Here is a 21,628-nt window from a genome sequence, read left to right as displayed (position 1 = left end):
CTACCATTGATGTCAGGCTAACTGGTCTATAATTCCCTGTTCCCTCCACAGATGCTGCCTGGCCTACTGAGTTCCTCCAACGCTTTGTTTTTGTTTTGCTTATTAATGAAATCTTACTATAATATGGATTACAAGGACACTCAACACAGCAGAGACATTACTTCCGTTGCTCAATATGTGTGCTGCCTACCTAATTTTTGTTTAGTCTTTACCACAGAAATCTTAGCAATTTATGAAAGCATGACAATTAAATCATAGAAGGTTTAAAATGTCATTGGTCCCAGTGTATCTATGCCAGTTGAAAAAACAAATGTAATCCCACTTCCAGTACATGGTCTGTAGCTAGCAGGTCATGGTTCTTGCACTACAATTCCAGACACTTTTTAAATGTCAGAGGGTTTCTGCCTTCATCATCCTCATAGGCAATGAACTGTATACCTCAACATGCAATGGACGAAAATGAATTGAAAGCTGTTACCAGTGGAATTCCACTCGGCTCCATACCCAGTTCCATCCTGTTTGTTGTATATATTAAATCTCGGGGACATGATAAAATGGTTGAAAACACTACAAAAATTACTCATCTGCTTAACACGAAGGAGGAAAACCTTTAACTTTGGATAAATATATTTGATCTGATCAGCATTTTCGTCCATTGCATGTTGAGGTATATAGTTCATTGCCTATGAGGATGATGAAGGCAGAAACCCTCTGGCATTTAAAAAGTGTCTGGAATTGTAGTGCAAGAACCATTGATTATTACCTAGAACTATTACCTATCAGTAAGCACTATCTTCTTCCTGCTTGAGTCTTCTTTGGATCTAATAGCCCACATTCCTTAGAACTCATGCATGTTTACTTCTCTGGCCATAAGAGAACATCTCCAAAGACATACAGGTTTGTAGGTTAATTGGCTTGGTAAATGTTAAAAAATAGTCCCTGGTGGGAGTAGGATAGTGTTAATGTGCGGGGATCGCTGGTCGGCACGGACCCGATGGGCCAAAGGGCCTGGTCCCGCACTGTATCTCTAAACTAAACTAAACTAAACTAAAGAGGAGAAATAGGCCAGTCAGAACCTGGAATCTGTTTCATCATTCAATAAGATCACCGCTGATCCAATCTTGGTCTCAATATCACTTTCCTGGTCATTTCCCATAACTCCTGATTTCCCTTCAGTACACTTTGAAACCTGGTCAAACAATCATTGGAATTTAACACACACTTTTATTTATATAATAAGGCTTAACGTATCAATGATTTTTAATCAACAGAATCTCAGTCCATTATAACTTTATAAACCCCTTGAATTACCTCAGACATTTTACTTCCCTGCTTTCATTAATGCAAATATATTTTTTTTAATTCATATGCAGATTCTAGGCATTGCTGACAAATCCAGTATTTACTGCACATCCACAATTGCCCTTAAGAAGGTGAATTGGTTCTTAAACTACTGCATTTCTGGTGAATGTACTCCCTGAGTGGTGCTAAGTAGGAAATTCCAGGATTCCGACTCCGTAGCAATGAAGGACGGGCAATATATTCCAAGTCAGGGTTGTGTGTAACTTGGAGAAGAACCTGTCCGTGATGGTATTCTGTCGTTGTCGTTTTTGGGAGGTGCTATTGGAGTATCCTGGGAAAGTATTTTGGGTTGTATTTTGTGGGTTGGTACACACTGCAGCCACTGTGCATTGTTGAAAGGAACGAATGTTTAGGGTGGTTGATGAGGTGCCAATCAAAAGGGTTGCTTTTCTTGGATAGTATCAAGCTTCTTAAAAGTTGTTGTCACTGAACTTATCCAGACATGTAGAGAATATTGCATCACATTCCTGACTTGCACCTGGTAGGGAAAAGGTTTGGGATGTCAGGAGCTGGGTTATTTACCACAAGATTCTGAGACTCTGACCTGCTCTTGTGGCCATGGTATTTATGTGGCTGTTTCAGCTCAGCCACTAGTCAATGTTGATATCCGGAATATTGATGGTTGAGTTCTCAATGAGGGTGGAAACCTTACTGACATTAAAAAAACAAAATTATGAAAGCTTAACTATATCCTGGTTTAGACAACTTAGGAATCTACAATCATTGAAAGTAACCTACAAATATGTATTGATACAAACCCATCTTTGTCTTTTTTTCCAAAAATATAGGCTGTTATGTTTTCTGAACCTTATTCTTGGTTGAAGATAAATCACACTTTAAAAAAAATACTCTTCTTTCTCATGAAAACAATTCTATATACATTGGAAATTTCCACTAATCAAACCAGGTATTCATTCTGTAACCGTGGCCCATGCGTGCATTGTAGATATGATTGGAACCAAGTCTAAACATACCTTTTATCCATTCCTGCAACTTATCAAAATTATTTCTTGCTAAGCGTCTGCTGGATTAGGGAAAGGATATTTTCATCTAAGTGAGCAAGTTCCAACCACGTATATTTCAAGTTCAAATTCACATTTATTGTCAAATATATTTTTACACAATCCTTTGTCCAAAACCATTTAATGAGACATAAGGAACAATAATGTATGTTCCCTCTGATATTAGAGAGGGTGAAAAAGAAAATGTAAAAGGTGTATCTACAACATTAAAGGGAAATATTCAAATCGTCGTTGGAAAGGGCAAGGATGAAAATCACACAAAACTGACAGCCCTTCTTAAATGGAATCACAATTTACTTTTAACTGAAAAATAAATTCCATTCTACAAGCCAGCCAGACAGACTGAGTGCTTTTCCAGTTACCAAAACAAATAATCAGGGTGACATGAAAGCCCATCAAGGTGACTCTGATGAGTAGTCCCAACCTCAAAATAATGTTTATAGCCAAGAATATTTAGTGCTGAAGAACATTTCTATAATTCATTCTTGGGAGGTGGTTGTCTCTGGGAAGTTGAGTATTTATTTTCCATCCCTTATTTTCCTCAGAAGATGTTAAAAGGCCTTAATATTGAACCACTGCAAACCATGTGGCGTAGTGGTTTAGTGCAGCTGAGTAGACCACTAAACCACTTAAAAGTCAACTGCAATGGCATGGAACTGGATTGCAGGCAGGCTCGTCTAGGTTGCTAATAGCAGGTTTCTTTCCTTGGAAGACATTAATGAACTCTACGGGTTTTTAGAAGAATTTGACCGCTTCTAAGATATTCCTCAAAAGTGTTCTGGAGAGGTTTCTTAAGCAGTATGTGGAGTCCCCGCCCGTGAGAGGGCAACACTGGATCTTGTATTGGGAAAATGCGAAGGGCAAGTTAATGAAATGTTTTGTGGAGGAGCCTTTTGGGACCAGTGATCAGTTTGATTAGGTTTAAGATACTGTAGTTATGGAAAGGGACAGAGAGGGTCCACCTCAACTGGGGTAAGGCCAACTTTGAGGGTATGAGAGAAGGTCTCGCTCAAGTTAACTGGAGCAGGTTATTTGAAGGGAAAGGTACATCAGCCAAGTGGGATGTTTATAAAAGTGTACTGAAAAAAGTTCAGGATGTGTATGTCCCCGTTAGAGTGAAAGGCAAAGCAGGCAAATGTAAGGAAGCTTGGCTGACGAGGGAAATTGAGACTTTAGTCAAAAAACAAGAAGGATGCTTGGGACAGGTATAGACAGCTGGGATTAAGTCCATCCCTGGAGGAGTTTCGGGAACTAAGTAGTAAACTAAAAAAGAAAATTAGGAGAGCAAAAAGGGGCCCAGAGATAGCTTTGGTGGGTAGCATTAAGGACAATCCCAAAATATTTTATAAATACACAAGGGGGAAAAGGGTAACTGGAGAGATAGTGGGACCTCTCAAGAATCAAAGTGGTCACCTCTGTGTGGAGCCACAGGAGGTGGGTAAGGTCCTCAATTAGTATTTCTCCTCTGTACCGAGGAGAAAAACAGAAGGATGGAGGAAATGGAGCAGTCACTGGAAGTATCTTGAGAGCAGTCAGTGTTACCATCGAAGAAGTACTGAAGGTACTGTCATGTTTGAAGGTAGACAAATCTCCAGTGCCTGATCAGATATATCCGAGGACATTGCGGGAAACTAGAGTGGAAATTGCAGGAGCCCTGGTTGAAATGTATGAGTCATCCTTAAATACAGGAGAGGTGCCGGAAGATTGGAGGCAAATGTTGTGCCTCTTTTCAAGAAGGGCTGCAAGGAAAATGCTGGCAACTGTAGGCTGGTGAGCTTAACATGTGTAGTTGGTAAGTTACTGGAAAGTATTCTGAGGGATAGGTTATGCAGGAATTTGGATGGGCTAGGACTGATTAGGGATGGTCAGCATGGTTTTGTACCTGGAACGTCGTGTCTCACAAAACTGATTGATTATTTTGAAGATGTGACCAAAAAGTTTGATGAGGGCAGAACTGTAGATGCTGTGTCCATGGACTACAGTAAGGCATCCAACAAGGATCATTGGGTGGCGCCCCGTCATTGCTTCGCCAGCAGTCTGTTCGTCCTTTCACCCTTTTTGTTATTTTGAATCTGTTTAAAAGTATGTTCCTGGAGGTTTCTTAGTCTTTTTTATGTGGGGGAGGTGGGGAGGGGATGGGGAAACTGTTTCCCAGTCATTTCCTGGTCGGGATGCGTCTATTCTCCGAGCCGCATCCACGCCCCCTCCTCGCGGCCTACCATCTGGATTGGCGCGGTCTTTCCCGTTGGAGACCGGCCAGAGCTTCAGCAGCGGCGCAGCACTGAATTCCATCGCGGAGTGGGACGATGCCTTACCGGGGATCGTCATGTTGAGGCTCCGGAGAGTTGGGCCAGCTGATTACACCATGGAGCTGTGGTTTGCGGGGCTTCCAGCCACGGGCGGCGCTGACTTTTAACATTGCGGAGCCTGGGATCTTTGCCGAGGATCGCCAGTGTTGGAGCTCCATCCAGCTCGGCCTGTGGAGTTCGGGATCCGCGGTCTCCGGTAGGAAGTGGCCAATTCGGAAACTCCAAGCCGCTGAGAGCGTTCCGGTCCGACGCCGGAGCTCCGATCATTCCGGCGAGAGGGCCTGAAACATTGGGCTGCCGTAGCAGCAAATGCGGAGGGCCCAAAGGCCCCGACCACGGGTGAACAAAGAGGAAGATGACTGAACTTGATTGCCTTCCCTCACAGTGGGAAACGTTGATTCTGCTGTGTGGGGATGTTCATGTTAAATTCTATCGTCTATTGCGTTCTTTTTATTCGTATGTCTGTTATTTCAAATATCACTGTACCAAATGGTGCATGTGACAATAAATGTCTCTTGTTAGGCTGCTCTGGAACGTTAGATCGCATGGGATCCAAGGAGAGATAGCTGAATGGATAGCAAATTGACAACATGGAAGGAAGCAGAGGGTGATGGTGGAAGATTGTTTCTCGGACTGGAGGCCTATGACTAATGGTGTGGCCTAGGGTTCAGTGCTGGGCCCGTTACTGTTTGCCATCTGCATCAATTATTTGGATGAGAACATACAAATTTACTGATGATACAAAAGTGTGTGGTTTTGCAGATAGTTAAGATGATTGTGAACGATTACAGCAGGATCTGGATCGATTGGCCAGGTGAGCGGTGAAATGGTTGATGGAATTTAATACAGAGAAGTGTGAGGTGTTGGACTTTGGGACGTCGGACAAGGGCAGGGCATACACAGTAAATGGTAGGCCTCTGGGTAGTGTTGTAGAGCAGAAGGATCTTGGAGTACAGGTACATGTGTTCCTTGAAGGTCGAGTCACAGGTGGATAAAGTGGTCAAAAAGGCTTTTGGCACTTTGGCCTTCATCAGTCAGAGTATTGAGTATAGAAGTTGGGAGGTCATGTTGCAGTTGCATAAGACATTGGTGAGACCGCATTTAGAATATTGTGTTCAGTTCTGGGCACCATGTTATAGGAAATATATTGTCAAGCTTGAAAAGGTTCAGAAAAGATTTACAAGCATGTTGCCATAGAGGGTATGAGATATAGCGAGAGGTTGAGTAGGCTGGGTCTCTATTCCATAGAGCGCAGGAGGATGAGGGGAGGTCTTATAGAGGTATACAAAATCTTGAGATGCACAGGGTCTCTTGCCCAGAGTAGGGGAATCGAGGACCAGAGGACACAGGTTCAAGGTGAAGGGGAAAATATTTACTAGGAATCTGAGGGGTAACATTTTCACACAAAGGGTGGTGGGTATATGGAACAAGCTGTCAGAGGAGGTAGTTGAGGCTGGGACTATCACATTGTTTAAGAACCAGTTAGACAGGCACATGGATAGGACAGATTTAGAGGGATATGGACCAAGCACAGGCAAGTGGGACTAGTGGAGCTGGGACCTTGTTGGCGGTGTGGGCGAGTTGAGCCGAAAGGCCTGTTTCCACAATGTATCACTCTATGACTATATGTTGATTGATAGTGGCTTTTTATTTCCAGAATCAAATTTAAATTATCAAAGGTACACAAAATTGCTGGAGAAACTCAGCGGGTGCAGCAGCATCTATGGAGCGAAGGAAATAGGCGACGTTTCGGGCCGAAACCCTTCTTCAGACTGATGGGGGGTGGGGGGGAGAAGGAAGGAAAAGGGGAGGAGGAGCAGCCCAGGGCGGGCAAGGGTGGGACTAGTGGAGAGGAGACAGCAAGGGCCTTTGGGAGGATTCAATGTTAATGCCATCCGGACGCAAGGTCCCCAGGCGGAATATGAGGTGCTGTTCCTCCAATTTCCGCTGTTGCTCACTCTGGCAATGGAGGAGACCCAGGACAGAGAGGTCGGATTGGGAATGGGAGGGGGAGTTGAAGTGCTGAGCCACCGGGAGGTTGTTGATTGAGCGGAGGTGTTCGGCGATACGATCGCCCAACCTTTGCTTAGTTCCCCAGAATCAGCTGAATTTAGAGCAGCGGATGCAGTATCAAATGGTGAACCTTTGTCGTGGAACGATCAAGGTCCTTGAATGGATGTCGAGGGGGGAGGTGAAGGGACTTGTCTAACGGAAAGTGCCCCAGAGAGAATAAACATCTGTTATGTTACTTGTCTACCCAGAGACTGATACCCAGAGAAATTTGAATCCCACAAAGACTTGGGTGAGTGGCTCAATCATTTTCAGGAAAAGTAGAGCCCACTGGTTTTGCATCACATTCACCACCATATGCATTTTCTCTCTCTAGCACCGGTGCATCATACTTGCCACCTGTATCTTCCACAAAATTCACAAAAACAACTTGCCAAGGTTTATTTGACAACATATCATTAATCCTTGACTTCAGCCACTTGGAAGGACAAAGATGATAGTTTGAAGATCGACACAAAATGCTGGAGTTACTCAGTGGGGCAGGCAGCATCTCTGGAGAGAAGGAATGGGTGACGTTTCGGGTCGAGACCCTTCTTCAGACTCGACCCGAAACGTCACCCATTCATTCTCTCCAGAAATGCTTCCTGTCCTGCTGAGTTACTCCAACATTTTGTGTCTATTTTTGATTTAAACCATCATCTGCAGTGCTTTCCTACACAAGATGGTAGTTCAGTGGGTTCTTAACCACTTGCAAGTTACACACTATTTTGACTTGAAAGCATGGCTCCTACATCATCACCGAGTCAGAATCATGGAACCTTTACCACATGGTCTCAGCATTTCAAGAAGAATGATCATTACAATCTTTGGAAGGTCTGTTAGACTTGAACAAGAAATAGTATCCTTGCTAGAAAGCCCTGCAGAATTATATTAATTGGAATGAAAACAAAAATGTAATGATGGAAATTGAACTAATCTTTTTGGATTAGTTCAAGTTCAAATTCACATTTATTGTCACAGATACCAATTGGTACAGAGAAATTTGAGTTAACACACAGCCATATAAATAAAAAGAACCCAATACATGATTGAGTTTAACATAAACATCCACCACAGCGGAATCAACGTTTCCCACTCTGATGGAAGGCAATAAAGTTCAGTCATCCTCTTTGTTCACCCGTGGTCATGGTCTTTGAACCCTGCGCAGTCGCCGCTACAGACGGCCCGATGTACAGGCCCTCTCGCCAGGATGATCTTAACTCCTGGTGTCGGAACACATCGGAACATACTCGCGGCTTTCCGAATCGGCCGCTTCTTACCGGAGAGCGTGGCTTCCAAAGTCCATAGGCCGAGCTCCAGGCACTGGCGATCCCCGGCAAAAGTTACCAGGCCTCCGCAATGTTAAAGTCAGCGTCATGCCCGCGGCCGCAAACCACAGCTCCATGGTGTTAAAGTCAGCAGGACCGACACTCCAGAGCTCCAACACAGGCTATCCCCGGCAAGGCATCGCCCCGCTCAGCGATGATAATTCAGTGCTGCGCCGCCAGCAGGAAAGGCCGGGCCACTCCAGTTGGTAGGCTGCGAAGAGGGGTCGAAGATGCGACACAGAGAAAAGACGCATCTCCATCAATGTAAGTGACTGTAAAATGGTTCCCCCTATTTCCCCTCCCCCAGCCACCCCCCACATAACTCTAAGAAACATTTAAAACATACAATTAGACACACTAGTTCCATAATCATGACACTGCATGCATGGCTAAAAGTTTATGAACAAGCAATTTCAAAAAGTTGAATGTCGTAATTTATTTTGATAACAGACACTTTCTATCATTAAGCCAGGTATTCTGCTGTTGATAATTTTATCTGTACTGGTCTTCACTGAAGAACAAGTGGGCTATGATGTAGCAGCCAAAATAAACCACAAAAAGGTGCATTGTCAATCCATTGCCCTTTAATGGGCAAGCTCCCGGATAAAATAAAGTTAGGTAGACTATTTGTGGTCTGTAGCTACCAATCATTTCCGATGGTTCCTTTGGTTTATGTTTCATTCGCAAGAAGAAGATTTCTGATGGAAAGTGAACACCCTTGTTTGATGAGGGCATAATGCATTGTGCAGCTGAATAGTTTGTGAGTTTTCATTGTCTAATCTCGAATGTGAACAATGCTATGTAAGAAGGATCCAGGTGCTACTGAAAATATGAAACCATGCCTTAGTGTGAAATAATTACTTATGGCAACAAGGGAAAAGATAAAAGCTAATGGTTGGGTAAAACTGCAAGTGACTGCTGTGCATCATGAATTGGGTTAAAGAGATCAGTGTGTCTGATTCATAGCCTGCGGGACTTTTAAACTAATCATTATCTGCCAGTTTGCTTATGCCCTTACTCTGGTGCTGAAGAGGATAAGGACAGAAAGGTTTGTGTGGGAATGAAAGGGAGAGTTTATATTGTTAGCCACTGGGAGCTCCGGTAGGCTTTAGTGGGCAGAGTGCAAGTGTTCAGTGAAATGGTTGCCTTGTTTACGTTTGGATTATCAATGTAGAAAAGGCAGCATTGGGAGCAGTGAATGTAATAGATGAGGTTGGAAAAGGTGCATGGGAACGTCGGTCTCACCTGGAAAGGCTGTTGAGGTCCCTGGATGGAAGTAAGAGAGGAGGTGTTACATCTCCTGGGAAGGGAAGTTCCTCCAGCACTTTTAAGTTTAGTTTTATTATTGTCACGTACAGTGAAGGCTTTGTTCTGCATGTTAATCAAACAGATCAGATATACAGATATACCATACATAGATAATATCAGTTCAAGCCCAAGTACAACAGATAGAGCAAAGGGGAAGATACAGAGTGCAGAATTTGGTTCTCAGCATTGTAGCATGTGGTAGCGCATCAGTTCTTTAGACAAAGTCGCAATGTCCTCAATGGGGTAGATGGGAATCAGTATCATACAGCTTATGGGAGGATCATTCAGAAGCCTGATAAAGGAGGGAAATAAGTTGTTCCCGAGTCTGGTGGTGCAAGCTTTCAAGCTTCTGTACCTCTGCCAGATGGGACCAGGAAGGAGAAGGAATGACTGGGGTGGGACAAGTTTTTTTTATTATGTTGGGTGCTTTTCTGAGGCAACGTGAAATGTAGATGGAGGCAATGGTAGGAAGTCTGGCATGTGTGATGGACTGGGTTACATTTACAAGTCTCTGCAAATTCATGCAGTCTTGGATGGAGCTATTCTCAAAATCAAGCTGATGTAACTCATTTGTAGAAGTTTGTAATAGTCACTGGAGATATGCTGAATTACCTCAATCTCTTCTGGAAGTAGAGATGCTGGTTTGCTTTCCTGGCTGTCTCATCAGAGATTTTGGTCCATTTTCAGATCAATGGTAATATTAACGCCTCGGAACCCGAACCTCATCCATTTCCACATCCGCACCATTGATGCTGATTGGGGCATATTCAACCATGCTTCCTGATGTCAATAACTAGCTCCTTCGTCGCTGACATTGAGGGAGAGGTTATTGTCCTTACACCATGTCACCAAGTTCTCAATCTCCTTCCTGTACTCCGTCTTGTTATTGTTTGTGATTCAACCCACCACAGTGGTGTTGGCTGCAAACATGCAGATGGAAATAGATCCATATTTTCCCATACAATTGTGAGTGTAAAGGGAGTATAGCAGGGAACTGAGAACGCATCCTTGTGGGGCACCGTTGTCGAGAGATATTGTGGAGGAGGTGTTGTCACCTATCCTCACTGATTGTGGTCTGTGGGTCAGTAAGTCAAAGATCCAGTTAGAGAGGGGAAGCTAATTCCTAGGTCCAGAAGTTTGGAGATGTTTGGATGGGATTGTTGAAGCAGAGATATAATCAATAAATAGGAGTCTAATCTAGGAGACTTTGTTGTCTAGATGTTCCAGAGATGTGTTTAGGGCCAGGGAGATGGCGTCTGTTCAGGACGTTATATGACAGTTAGCAAACTATAGCGGATCAAAGTTATCTCACAGGTTAATGTGCGTCATCATCAGTCATTTGAAGCAGTTAATGATGGCAAATGTCAGAGTCACTGGGCTGTAGTTATTAATATTGCTTTTTGCTCAAGATTTTAGCATCTGCAATCTCTTGTGTCTCCACTAATAATGCTTAGATTACTAGAAAAAATTATGTTGTAAAGCGCTTCAGAAATTCAGGGGTTAAGAGAGATTTTGCAAAAGAAGCAGAAATGGGTTTTGAATTTATTCATTTCAAAAGTTTTAACATCTGTAAGTTTCATAACTTGTCTAAATGATCCTGCCTCAGGTTTACATGAATGTGATGTTTGTTCTATTTCTCAACTATTTCTTTTTTTGTCTGATTCAGGGAATCATGTGTTGTCTCCTGGCAGCCGAGTGGGAAATGGCTTGACATCAGTTACCGCTCAAGAGTTGGGACTGCCCAAGGGAATTGCTGTGGCAGCATCTTTGATCGACGCCCATGCTGGAGGTTTAGGTATTTTGAAAAATATGGGGAACAGTGGAAGTTTTTCGTATATTTCTGAGGAAAAGTATTTTATTGAATCCTTTCATTGGTTATATTTTTCATTAATCTGTTGGAAATTTTGTTGCAAATGTTATTTGTAGATTTACAAAAGAAGGACAGCTGAAAATTTCATGTATCGGAAATAAAATCAGGGATCACTGAGAATGGTATACTTTCCAAAGTCATAGATTATGTTATTAAGATTTCAAGGTCAGTTTATTGTCACATGCACCAATTAAGTTACAGTGAATTTGAATTACCATATTTGTTGATCATTTATCAATCACTTTGGAAATTCAGGATTGAAGGGATAATGTCTCAGTGGTGTTCAAGACGGAACTGCAGATGTTGGAAGATCGAAGGTACACAAAATTGCTGGAGAAACTCAGCGGGTGCAGCAGCATCTATGGAGTGAAGAAAATAGGCGACGTTTCGGGCCGAAACCCTTCTTCAGACTGATGGGGGGTGGGAGGGGAGAAGGAAGGAAAAAGGGGAGGAGGAGGAGCCCGAGGGCGGGAGGATGGGAGGAGAAAGCTCGAGGGTTAAGGAAGGGGAGGAGGCAGCAAGGGCTAGCAAAATTGGGAGAATTCAACATTCATGCCATCAGGATGCAAGCTGCCCAGGCGGAATATGAGGTGCTGTTCCTCCAATTTCCGGTGTTGCTCACTCTGGCAATGGAGGAGACCCAGGACAGAGAGGTCGGATTGGGAATGGGAGGGGGAGTTGAGGTGCTGAGCCACCGGGAGTTCAGGTAGGTTATTGCGAACTGAGCGGAAGTGTTCGGCGAAACGATCGCCCAACCGCCGCTTAGTCTCCCGGATGTAAATCAGCTGACATCTTGAGCAGCGGATGCAGTAGATGAGGTTGGAGGAGATATAGGTGAACCTTTGTCGCACCTGGAACGACTGCTTGGGACCTTGAATGGAATCGAGGGGGGAGGTGAAGGGACAGGTGTTGCATTTCTTGCGGTTGCAACGGAAAGTGCCCGGGGAGGGGGTGGTACGGGAGGGAAGGGAAGAATTGACAAGGGAGTTGCGGAGGGAGCGGTCTTTGCGGAAGGCAGACATGGGGGGAGATGGGAAGATGTGGTGAGTGGTGGGGTCACGTTGGAGGTGGCGGAAATGGCGGAGGATTATGTGTTGTATTTGCCGGCTGGTGGGGTGAAAGGTGAGGACCAGTGGGACTCTGCCCTTGTTGCGAGTGCGGGGATGGGGAGAGAGAGCAGTGTTGCGGGGTGTGGATGAGACCCTGGTGCGAGCCTCATCTATGGTGGCGGAGGGGAATCCCCGTTCCCTGAAGAATGAGGACATTTCCGATGCCCTGGTATGGAATGTCTCATCCTGGGAACAGATGCGGCGTAGGCGGAGGAATTGGGTGTAGGGGATGGAGTCGATGGAGCCATTTCCGACACTTCCCTACCATTCCTTGACCTCACCATCTCCATCGCAGGGGACAGACTTCTGACCGACATTACACTACAAACCAACTGACTCACATGGCTATCTGGATTACACGTCTTCCCACCCTGCCCCCTGTAAATACTCCATCCCCTACTCCCAATTCCTCCGCCTACGCAGCATCTGTTCCCATTGCTCTCTGGTTGTGGTAGGATGATTCAGTTGTCTGATAACAGCTGTTTCTGAATCTGGTGGTGTGTGCTTTTACACTTCTTTACCTTTTGCCTGATGGGAAAGGGGAGAAGAGGGAGTGGCCAGGTGTGATTTATCCTTGATTATGCTGCTGGCCTTGCCGAGGCAGCATGAGGTATAAATTGAACCAATAGAAAGGAGGTTGTTCTGTGTGATGGCCTGAGCTACGTTCACAACTGGTTAACATCGGTTTGAAATGTTAACAATGTAATGGTCACTTCTTGCGACTTGTATTCTTTACCCAAATTATTTCCAGGCATTGATGCCCTAACACATAAACGTTCTATTATAATGGCATCTGTCACCTGCCTCCAACAATTCTTCCCTTCCTTTGTACTAACCACCAGGGACTATCCACACACAGGAGAAATAAATCCTCTGAATTTAATTAGTGTTCTTAAATAGTTGTGTGCCTTAAATTCAACATCTGATATTGCAGCAGTTCACAATCTCTTAGATCTAACTAGAAACCAAATCAAATATTATGAGGAGCTGAGCAATAATGGTGGCAGCCGCTTATTGGTTCTTGTCTTAAAGGTCTGTGACACTGACATCACAACTAGGTTACCAGTAGAGTCGTTAGTGCAATCTGTCAGGCATCCATGATTTTTTAATGATCATTCCTATTTAGGAATAATAAAACGTTGTAACGTGATGCCCATGGTGTCAATGTCAACAATCCACGTTACTCAGCAGTTGGTCTGTCAATGCTGTTCGAGTGACATTCTATGCATTTGGATAAAGTTTAATACAATTTCCCAGATTTTCAGAAAATCAGATCTTATTTGCCATGGAAACATGCTAGAATATTCATGTTGGATGTGAATAAGAGTGAGAACGAGAGAGAGGGAGAAACTGGGGAAAAATGGCTCTATCCCTAATATCTGATTTCAACTTGGTCCACCTTTTGTGTTCTCATGACCCAGGATGTGAAGAGTGTATTCTTGAAAAATATTTTAACTCTTAAATTTAAGGGAACTTTCTCTTGTAAATTACTATGTTCTACTTTATTTTCGAGGAGAAAATGAATTATATTGCGGTGTTAAGGAAGGCACATTAAGGCTTAGAATATTCAGCAATGGTGGTGTTCAAAATTCAGGACATTGAGGAAAATGATGCTGATTTTATGCAAATGTCAACAATAGATGGGACATCCGGGTTCACCCTGCATTGGGAAAGAAGGATTTGAATCATATGATTGAGGAAAATGTCAAATATGCAACAGGGGTTAGAGTGAAATTAGCAACGAGGAAAAATAAATGGTTAAAGTCTACACTGCATGAGAGAGGACCTATTTCAGACTCCAGGTCCACTTGACCAGACTGGTCCCTTTAAACAGTTGAGTTAAAGCCTGATTCTGCATTTGCTTGTGTGCCTTGGGTGCACAGTATATTGCATGTGATGTCAGGACATGCATTTAATTTAGTTGACCTCATATATATGCTCAAGGATCTCCATGCATATGCATGTTTAATGCATATGAACCTGACTAAATTTTATAATCTGCAAAACCTGTGTGGTGATTTATTTTTACATCAAATTACTTTGTATTTAAAGGAAACCCCATTTTTGCTATACTAAGGAAATTCTAACCCCTGGACATTTAAAATCGATTAATTAAACAGGGCAGACACAAATGCTGGAGTAACGTAGCGAGACCGGCAGCATTTCTGAAGAGAAGGAATTGGTGACGTTTCGAGTCGAGACCCTTCTTCTGACATTAAACAAGGCATCTGGACATTACAAATTCTTTAAATTACAATAATTATAGAAACGTTTCACTGAATCATATTTTTTTAGTTTTGTTCCTGAAATAGTGGAGTATTTATTCATTGCTAGAACTTAATCTCAATTGTGTCTCATTCTGTATTGCATCTCCTAAAAGTATTATGTGTTAAAAAATAATGTGACTAAGTGTAATGTGAAACAATGCCTATTCTCTAGTTTGGGATTATATTGCTCTTAGTGTTCTTGAATCTTGTTATCAAGGTTACAGGCTAAAGGTTTGGTTTCTGTCTCAGAATGATTCACCCAGAGACGCATGACTCACAGAGTACTGCTTGTTTGAGGGACTATCCCTCTGCCTGTGCGACTGAGGAACAGAGATCCCATTCCTATCTGCATATCCCAGACAGGATGTAAAGACATAGCATACTACCACAGATAACTGCTTTCAGGGACTGATAATACCATCTGGGATTACATGGAATAGAACATTCTTTCAGGGGACTTTCTTTGAAAATGAAAACAGCAGCTTAATAATATAAATGCTTCAATGAATGTACACTCTATTCACTTCTCCATCAGTATTATACCAACAAAATTAAAAAATGATGCCATCTTGTACCAGCAAAACTCAGCTTTAGATAAGAACTCAAAGACTGAAAGGAGTGTTTCATTTGTCAGTTTGGTGTATTATCTACAGATTTGCCTGTTACATTAATGAGCTTTTACACAAACATGAATTAATCATTGGATTTGAAAAAGGCAAACAATAACCAGATTGAATTTATTGTTAAGTTTAAAGAGAAGGTTGATGAAGACAATGGAGTTGATGTGCTTCCAGAAGGCTCTTGATGAAGTGGCATAAAATAAGCTTGTCAGCAAGACTAAAGGCTGAGGGATAAAACAGGCTTTTGCCAAGGGAGGCATGGTGGCACAATGGTAGAGTTGTTGGTGACCCGGGTTTGGTCCCGACTACGGATGCTAATCTGTTCGGAGTTTGTACATTCTCCTCATGACTACGTGGGTTTTCTCCGAAATCTTCAGTTTCCTCCCACACTCCAAAGACGTACAGGTATATGGGTAAATTGTCTTGGTATAAGTGTAAATCGTCCCTAGCGTGTGTAGGATAGTGTTAGTATCATCAGCCTTCTGTAGCAATAACTTCAACAGATTCATCACCCATCACCCTCTGACTAAAGAAATCTCTCTTCTTCTCCTTCCTAAAAGAACGTCCGTTAATTCTGAGACTATGACCTCTAGTCCTAGACTCTCCCACTAGTGGAAACATCCTCTCCACATCCTCTAACCAAGCCTTTCACTATTCTGTATGTTTCAACTGTAGTGTTAATGAGCGGGAATCGCTGATCGGTGTGGTCTTGGTGGGCCGAAGGGCCTGTTTCCGCACTGTATCTCCAAACTAAACATGTAGAAAATGGTTGACTTATGAAGAGTAAAGAAAAAATCAAATTGAATAGTAATTTTTCAGGCAGAAAGATCAAAATTAAGTAGGTGTTTGAGTACGGAGGAGGATGTAAAAAGGCTTTAAGGGGATGTGAGGCTCAGCCATTATGTCCTTTCAAAATAGAGATTGATAGGTTTGGGGACTATGGAAACCAAGAAATTAGGAGTGCGCTGGAAAATCAACCACAATCTTAATGAATGGCAGAGCAAACTCACAGGTCCAAGTGAACTACTATTTGTTTTTTTGTAAACCAGCACCTGCAGTTCATTGTGTCTAAACTGTTGTAGATGGAGTGTAGGAGACACCTGGCCAATTTTTACACAGCAAAATTCCACAAAGAGCAAGATGATAATGGCCAGATAATCTGTTTCAATCTGAGGAAAAATATTTGCCAGAAAGTTTAAATTTAACAACTTCCAAAAGTTTCTCGGCTAAAATAATTAAAAGATGTTGGATAGCCTATCCAAATATATTTGATAGGTATTATTGCACTAATAATTCACATGTATGTCTCCTAATTTTCATACGCCTAGACTGCGTCAAAGCATTCTTCATATATCCCAGATCATTATATTGACTTGACTGTTTACGCAAACACCCTTTACGTTTGCTATACGTCTGCTGCCCAATCTTACAGCAAGTACCAATCACCAATATCCTGAATAGCCTCAATACAGCTTTTTCCTGGGCCATTAGGAAACATAAAAATTAGTTGTTATTCCTTTGGAATGGATAAAGCATTTCACTTTTCCAGAACCTATCAGTTTATGACCACAATCAAGTGTTTTTGATATTGTTACTGGGCAGCTCTCAGATCTATTGTTTCGTGTAGTCATTCATGGTAATATATTATTAGAATCTGTTGGCTTTTGTTGCGTCATGTTTCACAACATGGCTTCTGCTAATTAAATGGTATTTTTGCAATAAGAGATTTGAAGTAAGCAAGGTAAACTGTAGTATAACATGTGTGTAGAGATGCTGTTATCAGGTACTTTGAATGAACTGACGGAGGGATTAACAGCAATTGGCTGTAGGCGTTTGTAATATCATGATTATATCTGAGCTGCACTGCCAGAAAAACTTTGATATAGTTTTAACTCAAAGGAATTCTTTGTTCTAAACTCCTAGCCAGTGATTAAATGGAGATGCAGAAAAAGTTGACAAATGTTATAACTGTGATCGAAAAATATTTATGTAAAACTTTTCAAAAAATATCTTGATAAGGGCGGCATACTGTTCTATCACTACAAGTACTGTTCTTCTGCATTATAACTCTGGAAGACTGGGTGATGCTTTTAATTGAATAAAAGTTACCCAAAATGCTGTTAAATGGGACAAGGATAGATAAATACAATGGTCCTCGTGGATATGTTTCAAAAGGCCCGCTTTCTTTGTTGTATGACTATATATTTAAGCAAATAAGTCATGTCATAATTGATAGGAGTAGAATTAAGTCATTCGGCCCATCAAGTCTACGCCACCATTCAATCATGGCTAATCTATCTCTCCTTCCTAACCCAATTCTCCTGCCACCTTCCCATAACCTCTGACACCTGTACAAATCAATAATCTCTCTGTCTCTGACTTAAAAATATCCACTGATTTGGCCTCCACAGTCTTCTGTGGCAATGACTTCCACACATTCATCACCCTCTGACTAAAGAAATTTCTCCTCATCTCCTTCCTAAAAGAATGACTCTCCCACTAGTGGAAACATCCTCTCCACATCCACTCTATCCAAGCCTTTCACTATTCTGTATGTTTCAAAGGGTCTCTCCTCATTCTTCTAAACTCCAGCGAGTACAGGCCCAGTGCTGAAAAAATGCTCATCATGGGTTAACCAGCACATCCTTCCCTAGATATGGTGCCCAAAATTGCTCACAATATTCCAAATGCGGTTTTACCCAGTGCCTTATAGAGCCTCAGCATTACATCCCTGTTTTACAAGCCCTCTTGGAATACAAAGATTCCTTTCTTTACTACAGAATTAATTATTTGTTATTAATTGATTATCTCTTTCTCAGGTAAGTTGTTTTGTTTCCATAGGTGTGATTGGGGCAGATGCAAGAGGTTCCAAATTGCCTTGTGAGAACATGCCAATTACTACAAGGCTTGCTCTCATCTGTGGAACATCCTCCTGTCATATGGGGGTAAGATAATTCATCCTGAAGAATAATATCCTGAACACTTTTTTATTCCTCAAATTTTTGATAATAGTTAACCACGAAGGTGTACTCACCAAAACAGAATGTTTTTTAATGCAATAGAATATTATTCAAATAATATAATAGCTAACCACATGCAATTAAGTTATCAAGTACATTGATGTATTGTAAGTTCCGAACTAGACTATGTACTTTACACTAGGCTGATATGCCAATTTAATTAAAAATTGCAATGTTAAAAATGCTGAAAATATAGAGGCGCCAAAAATCACCAATAATTGACGTTCTCATTATCGGTATTTAGCACTGCCTAATTCAATTTTATCGGTATTATTTAATAATTGGTGTCCACAATTTGGGATTTGAAAGTGCAAGTATATTTTCTCTAATATGTATTTTTTTATTGATACATTTTGGGGATGGCACTCTCAATCTGGGCTTCAGGGAATGTAAATCATAAAGATTAGGCAAGATAAACTTAATCTAAGTGGAAGTACAGGTGCACAACCTTTTAACCGAAAGCCTTAGGACCAGACACTTCTCGGATTTCGGAATTTTTCGAATGTCGGAATGGAAGATTTTTAGCGTAGATTAGGTAGGTAGCGCGGGCGGCTTGGAAAGTCTGGAGCGGCTGCCTCCTCCCCGGAGACCGGGGAATCATTGTAAATCATTGCTTAAATGTTAGTCAGTTAGTTTGGAGGGCTTTTATGTGGTGAAGGGTGGGGGGGTGAAGGGGAAACCTTTAATTCTTAGTCCCCTACCTGGTTGGAGAGGCGGGGAGCGGGCAATGCCTTTCCGGATCGCCGTGCCGTAAGCTCCGGAGCGCTGTGGCGGGGAGCGGGCAATGCCTTTCCGGATCGCCGTGCCGTAAGCTCTGGAGCGCTGTGGCCGCCGACTCCCAACATAGCGGAGCTGGGGCTGCGGGCGGCCGACCGCGGGCGGCGCCGGTTGTAGCTCTGACCCCGGCAACTCTACCCCTGGCTGCGCGGCACTCCAAATCCAGCGCCGCCCGCGGCCGGACGCCCGCAGCCCCAGCTCCGCGATGTTGAGAGTCGGAGGCGGCACAGCGCTGGGATACCAGCAGGGAGCGGGCAATGCCTTACCGGGTCGCCGTGCGGTAAGCTCCGGACGCTGTGGCCGCCGACTCCTAACATCGCCGGGGTCGGAGCTACAACCGGCACCGCCCGCGGCCAGACGCCCGCAGCCCCAGCTCCGCGATGTTGGGAGTCGGCGGCCACAGCGCTCCAGAGCTTACGGCACGGCGACCCGGTAAGGCATTGCCCGCTCCGCGCCTCTCCGACCAGGTAGAGGACTAAGAATTAAAGTTTCCCCCTTCACCTCCCTTCACCACATGAAACCCCTCCAAACTAAATGACTAACATTTAAGCAATGATTTACAGATGTTTAAGTGTCTCCCCCGTCTCCGGAGAGGAGGCAGTCGCTACAGTAGTACAGACCTGGGTTGACCGTGGGTCGTTTCTGGTCAAGTTTGGCGCCAAACGCGAGCTTTGGTGTGCAGACGACATCCTGGAAAAAAATGTCCGGTTTTCGGAGTTTTCCGGTTTCCGGAATTTCGTATAAAAGGTTGTGCACCTGTACATGTTTTATGTGAGTATGTGCCGAATTGCCTCCTTCAGTATACTGTGTCCATGTTTACCAAAAAGGAGAATATTGGAAGTGAAGCATAACACACAAGTGCTACTAAATTTACTGGCCTCCCATCTCCCACCGGATCACCTACAAAATCCTGATCCTCACCCACAAAGCCCTCCACCATCTGGCCCCCCCATATCTCACTGACCTCCTCTCCCCCCCCCTACCAACCCTCACGGTCCCTCAGATCCACATCAGCCGGTCTCCTCTCCATCCACAAGTCCAACCTCCGCAGTTTTGGGGACAGAGCCTTCTCCAGGGCAGCTCCCAGGCTCTGGAACTCCCTCCCCCAACTGATCCGCAATTCCGTGTCCCTCACCATCTTGCAGTCCCGCCTCAAGACCCATCTCTTCATCTCTGCCTATCCTTAGCCCCACGTCCCCCTCCCTTTTCATCTGTGCATTAATTGCCTCATATTGTGTTTTGAATTGTATTCTGTCTTTACTTTATGTACTAGTCATGTCTCTACTATTTATTTCATTCCCTTTACCTGTTTTCCTCTACCTGCTAAATTTTTGTAAGGTGTCCTTGAGATTCTTGAAAGGCGCCCATAAATAAAATGTATTATTATTATTACTACATACAGCATCTACTGTGAGTAAGGTAGATAAATATGAACATAAGAAACTAAGAAATAGGAGAAGCAGATTATATCGCCCCTCACTTCTGTTGTGCTTTTAAATAAAATCACTGATGATCTTTGACCTCAGTTCCACATCCCCTTACTTACTCAATGTCAGTGTTGTGAATCTATTTGGCAAATTAACTTCCACACTTCTCCTGATTAGAGAATTGTACAGATTCACCACCTTTGGGAAAGACATTTTCTCTACCCTATCCTGAATGGCCAATATAGAATTTTGCTACTGACACTAACATTAAGCTTTTAGATGACACAAAGATTTCTGGGGTCTCGGGCTGTGAGGAATGCTGTCAAATATGCAGTTGGATATTGATCAGCTGCAGAAATGGGTGGAGGAATGGCAGATGGAATTTAATCCAAGAATGTCTAGGGAGTTGCACTTTGGGAGGTCAAATCTGAAGGAAAAATACACAATTAATGGCATGACCCTTCACCGTATTGATGTGCAGAAGGATCTTGGGGTTCAAGTCCATAACTCCCTGAAGGTGGCAACACAAGAAGCTAAAGAAGGCATATGGTCACTTTGGTTAGGCCATGTTTGGAATATTGTGTGAAATTCTGCTTGCCCCATTACAGGAAGGATGTGGAGGCTTTAGAAAAGGTGCAGAGGAGGTTTACAAGAATGATGCTTAGATTAGGGGATCTTAGGTACAGGGACAGACTTGGTTTGGTTTCTCTGGAATGCCAGAGGTTGATGGGAGACCTGACATAAGTATATAAAATTAGGAGAGGTAAAGATAGGGTATACAAATCCTTTTTCCCAGGATGACAAAATCAAAAACTGGATGGCATAGCTTTAAGGTGAGAGGGCAAAGTTTAAAGAAGATGTGCGGAGCAAATTTTTTTCTTATAGGATGGTGAGTGCCAGGAACGCTGTGGCAGGGCTGGTGGTTCAGGCAGATATGGTTGGGGTATTTGAGAGAATTTTGGATAGACATTTGGATATACAGGGAATGGAGGGATATAGATTATGTGCAGGCAGAAAAGAGTTAGTCTTGGCATCATGTACAGCACAGATATCGTGGGCCGAAGGGCAGGTTCCTATTTCATTCTGTTCTATGTACTTGGTTTGAGACACCCTGACCTTGAGAAACAACATTCTGGCAAGTGTCATAAGTAAGATCACCT

At 43.1% G+C, this 21,628-nt stretch overlaps 1 protein-coding gene across 3 annotated transcripts in view; it reads left to right on the top strand.

Annotated features, from left to right (window-relative positions):
- fggy (FGGY carbohydrate kinase domain containing) overlaps positions 1-21,628 on the top strand; it is a 165,287-nt gene that overhangs the window by 77,038 nt on the left and 66,621 nt on the right. For all 3 annotated transcript variants that reach the window (XM_055641858.1, XM_055641857.1, XM_055641859.1), the window contains exons 8-9: positions 11,045-11,173; positions 18,086-18,189. In XM_055641858.1, coding sequence (XP_055497833.1) covers positions 11,045-11,173; positions 18,086-18,189 — 233 coding nt within the window. The remainder of the gene's footprint in view (positions 1-11,044; positions 11,174-18,085; positions 18,190-21,628) is intronic.

This window comes from Leucoraja erinacea, chromosome 10 (genome assembly GCF_028641065.1).
Source record: "Leucoraja erinacea ecotype New England chromosome 10, Leri_hhj_1, whole genome shotgun sequence".
Lineage (NCBI taxonomy): Eukaryota > Metazoa > Chordata > Chondrichthyes > Rajiformes > Rajidae > Leucoraja > Leucoraja erinaceus.
This window is presented reverse-complemented; position numbering and strand designations above follow the sequence as displayed.